This window comes from Medicago truncatula, chromosome 8 (assembly GCF_003473485.1).
Source record: "Medicago truncatula cultivar Jemalong A17 chromosome 8, MtrunA17r5.0-ANR, whole genome shotgun sequence".
NCBI lineage: Eukaryota > Viridiplantae > Streptophyta > Magnoliopsida > Fabales > Fabaceae > Medicago > Medicago truncatula.
The window spans coordinates 40401259-40404841 of record NC_053049.1 but is presented as its reverse complement, the minus strand read 5'-3'; the positions used below and the strand labels follow the sequence as shown (position 1 = coordinate 40404841).

The following is a 3583-nucleotide window of genomic DNA, read 5'->3' as shown; positions in this document are numbered from 1 at the left end:
CTATCTTCCAATTTCACATAAAATAATAATTACTTTTAAGTGTAAACAAAACAATAGCTTCTAACTTTCTTAAAAATAAAATAGCCTCTAACTTAACAAACTTACATTTGTAAAAAAAAAAAAAAAAAAATCACAAACTTACAAGTAAGAGAAACGTACATTTTACAAAGGTTTAATGATGTGATTAGTCCTTGCAATTAGGCGTCATTTAAAAATTCGTCTCTGTAATTGTTAATCCTGGCAATTTAGCCTTGCAATTGTTAATCATTTAAAATTTGGTCCTTGGACCAACTTAATCACTGCCACGTCACTAACTTGATGACGTGGCAATCACTGTCACACATGAAATTTCAATTTTGCCCTTAAGAAGAGGACAAAATATTGAAGAAAGAATTGGAAACCCAGGGGTAAATTTGGAATTTCATGTGGCGTGGCAGTGATTAAGTGGGGAGAGGGACGAAATTTTAAATGATTAACAATTGCAAGGCTAAATTGCCAGGATTAACAATTACAGGGACGAATTTTTAAACGACCCCTAATTGTAAGGACTAATCACATCATTAAGCCTTTTACAAATAAAAAAAGCATAGCCCACAAATTTTACACTTACTACTTGTTAATCATATATTCTCTATTGAGAATCCACACCTTTAATTGCATGACCTTGAGGCCTATACTTGTACCTCTTTGAAACTACCAAATAGACAAAGAAATTGATCAAGCTCAGTAAAGAAAGCAACAAGTAGAACAGATTCAAATGGTTTCTGTTAATATTGTTCCCTGCCAACCATCCACCACTTGCAGTAACATTCTTGGTAGCACTATTCACAATTTGCACCATAATGCTGCTTAGAAAATAGCCAAGTGCCATAGAGCTCCAAAGAAAGCATGTTGAAGTAGATTTAAGCCCTTTTGGTGCTTCTGAATAGAAGAACTCAAGAAGTCCCACATAGGTAAACATATCAGCTATACCAAATACAAAGTACTGAAAAGAAAGCCAAAATATACTCAAAGGTAATGGTTGAACTCCTGGAACAGCATCAAGCATGTTATTATCTCTAGCTACATTTTTTCTTTTCACTTCTATGATTGCCGCGATTGCCATCGAGATGCAGGATAGTATTAGGCCAACGCCTATTCGCTGCAAGTGAGTAATGCCGGTTGGTATGCCAGTGAATTTACGGAGAAGTGGCACGCAGATTCGGTCGTAGAAAGGGATTATAAAGATTAAGAAAACAACTGGGATGATTGGTAAGGATGCTGGTGGGATGTTGAAATGTTTGGTGATTCTTGTGTCCATTGTGAAGCCTTGTTGGACTGAAAAGGTTTGAAGCTGTGCTAAGCAAAGAGTCATTATGATTGTACAGAAGAATACTGGGATCATGCTTAGAAATATTTTGGCATTTTCTACTTGTGTAACTCTGCATAGTTTCCATGGGCTTGGATTCTCTTGCTTTTCAAGTTGTACATCAGATTTTCTTTCTATGGCTGCTTTGTCCAAGAACCTGTGCAAATGGATCCATCAATTTCGATCTTGACACAATCAAAATATATATGATTAAGTAGTTTTACTCGATAGTTTTTAGTGCTTAAGCTATGATCAACATAGCTTTGGATAGTAGCGAGAGTGCACCTGTAAATGTCTCTATGAGGTAGATACTCTATTTCCATTAAAGCTTCTTTGTCCTGTTCAATTTCATATAGTTCTCCAGAGTCAGCAGGAAGGGACAGATTTCTGTTGCGAATTGCAGCAATGTATACCTGGAAAATCAACAGCTTCATCAATGCTATCTTTATACTACTAATTTATTTATTTTCCGAATATCAGAAAATTTGTTTCCATGATTCTCCCATTAATTTGTAACTTTCAATATTTTTATCGAGAAAAGACATACGACCATGTTAGTGGCCGTCTGCACCCTAGCTAGTTTAATATAGTATACCTGCAGTATCTCAACAATTGGATTAGTTCTTTGTGCAACATGAATCCGGTATAGTGGTAATCCAAAGGCAAAGGTGATCATAGCAAAGACAATAGCAATGGTGGAGATTCCCAAACCCAAATCCCATCCTTTGTTGTCTTGTATCCATACATTAAAAGTTAAGCTGACAGAACCACCAACGCAAATTGCAAGCAAGAGACCATTAAAGAAGCTGGACATTTGTCTTGTTTCTTTGGGATCTTTTTCATCAAACTGGTCAGCACCATGTGCTGGCAGAGAAGCTTTCAAGCCTGCACTACCAAAGGCCAACAAGTAGAGACCAATCAAGAGAAAAGCTTCATGGTTGCCACTAATTTTTTCACACACTGCATTTTTGTCATAGAGGTTGCATATGGCTGGTTTTAGGTTAGGGTAATGTGCTTGTACTGTGAGTAACGCCAGTCCCTGCAACATAATTCACAATATATAGACTTCATTACATTACTTGTAATTGATAAGTTTTAAATAGGCTAAAGAATTTAAAATATTTTGCGGTCAGGTATTTGAGGAAAATTTTTATTCATATGCATTTACAGAATCATTAGTTAACTACAATGGCTCGCTCGATCTTTAGAAAAAATTTACACATATTCGTATTACAAATTATGAAAATGATATGCATGTTTAAACCGAGGTTTGCCATTAATCTTTAGCTACACATACACACATGAATTTTGTTTTTTGTTAACAATGTTTGTCCATGTTGCTTCTCCCAAGGGTCCTTTTTTTGGGGAGGTCAACCTTCTCCTAAGCTTAAAATGAGCTCAACCATCGATCCTAATGGGAGCTCCGCTGCCGGGCGACCATCATCAACCACCACCAATATAATGGTGTCAAACATTTGTCACATGCTCTATATAATATAAGGAAATTGCTATGTATCACGACAAAATATTGTCCCAATAGTTTCACAAGTGAACATGCACCGAATAATCATGATATCTCCCTAAATTATGCCCCACCACCTCCCTTGATTTGTGGGAAGCATGAAATTTGATTGAAAAATAGATTTTCGCTGGCAATTTTGGGACAACATGTATCGGGATAAATAGCATTGCTCATAATATAATTATGAAACTTACCAAAAACTCAAAGCAGCCAGAAATAAGAACGGATTTGTGTCTTCCAATCCATGTATCAGCAAAAACGGCTACGACAATGGAGAGCATGTAACAAACCCCCATGAAGTTGGTTACCATGTTAGCTGCATCTGCTAGTTCATAATGCATGAAACCAACGAAGTATGACACAAAGTTCACTGCTAGTGCAAAAGTTGCCATGTTCTCAAGCGCAAACGCCCCTGCACCTCACACGTACCCAAATTCCACAATTATTAGCAAAAATAATTGCAATTAATAATCCCAATAATCCATATTGGTTATTTTTCATGTAATTATACTACTTACTACTTACAAGGAAAGGAAAAATTATCCATGAAATTCTTGGTCTTAATTATTACCTAGTATGAGCCATTAAAATAAATAAATAAATAAAGTACCTAGTATGACCAAAGAAACTTTCATTCCCCCATGTTTATGTCTCACAGCTCTTCTTCCTTTCCAATCAACTTTTCCATCAACTAGCTCTTCTTCCTGCATGTA

At 36.1% G+C, this 3583-nt stretch overlaps 1 protein-coding gene across 1 annotated transcript; it reads right to left on the bottom strand.

Annotated features, from left to right (window-relative positions):
* Positions 1-470: 470 nt before the first annotated feature.
* LOC120577726 (protein NRT1/ PTR FAMILY 4.5) lies at positions 471-3583 on the bottom strand. Its single transcript, XM_039829568.1, has 5 exons — positions 3481-3583; positions 3065-3282; positions 1944-2387; positions 1634-1761; positions 471-1505 (listed from the first exon to the last, which is right to left on the bottom strand). The coding sequence occupies exons 1-5, from the start codon at positions 3578-3580 to the stop codon at positions 632-634; spliced, it is 1764 nt and encodes a 587-aa protein (XP_039685502.1). The 5' UTR covers positions 3581-3583; the 3' UTR covers positions 471-631.

Excerpts from the sequence above, each read along its gene's own strand:
- LOC120577726 (XM_039829568.1), bottom strand. The coding sequence starts at position 3,580 with ATGCAGGAAGAAGAGCTAGTTGATGGAAAAGTTGATTGGAAAGGAAGA. Across the intron at positions 3,283-3,480 it reads AGTTTCTTTGGTCATACTAG|GGGCGTTTGCGCTTGAGAAC; the intron begins GTACTTTATTTA and ends TGTGAGGTGCAG. Across the intron at positions 1,762-1,943 it reads CAATTGTTGAGATACTGCAG|GTATACATTGCTGCAATTCG; the intron begins GTATACTATATT and ends TTGATTTTCCAG.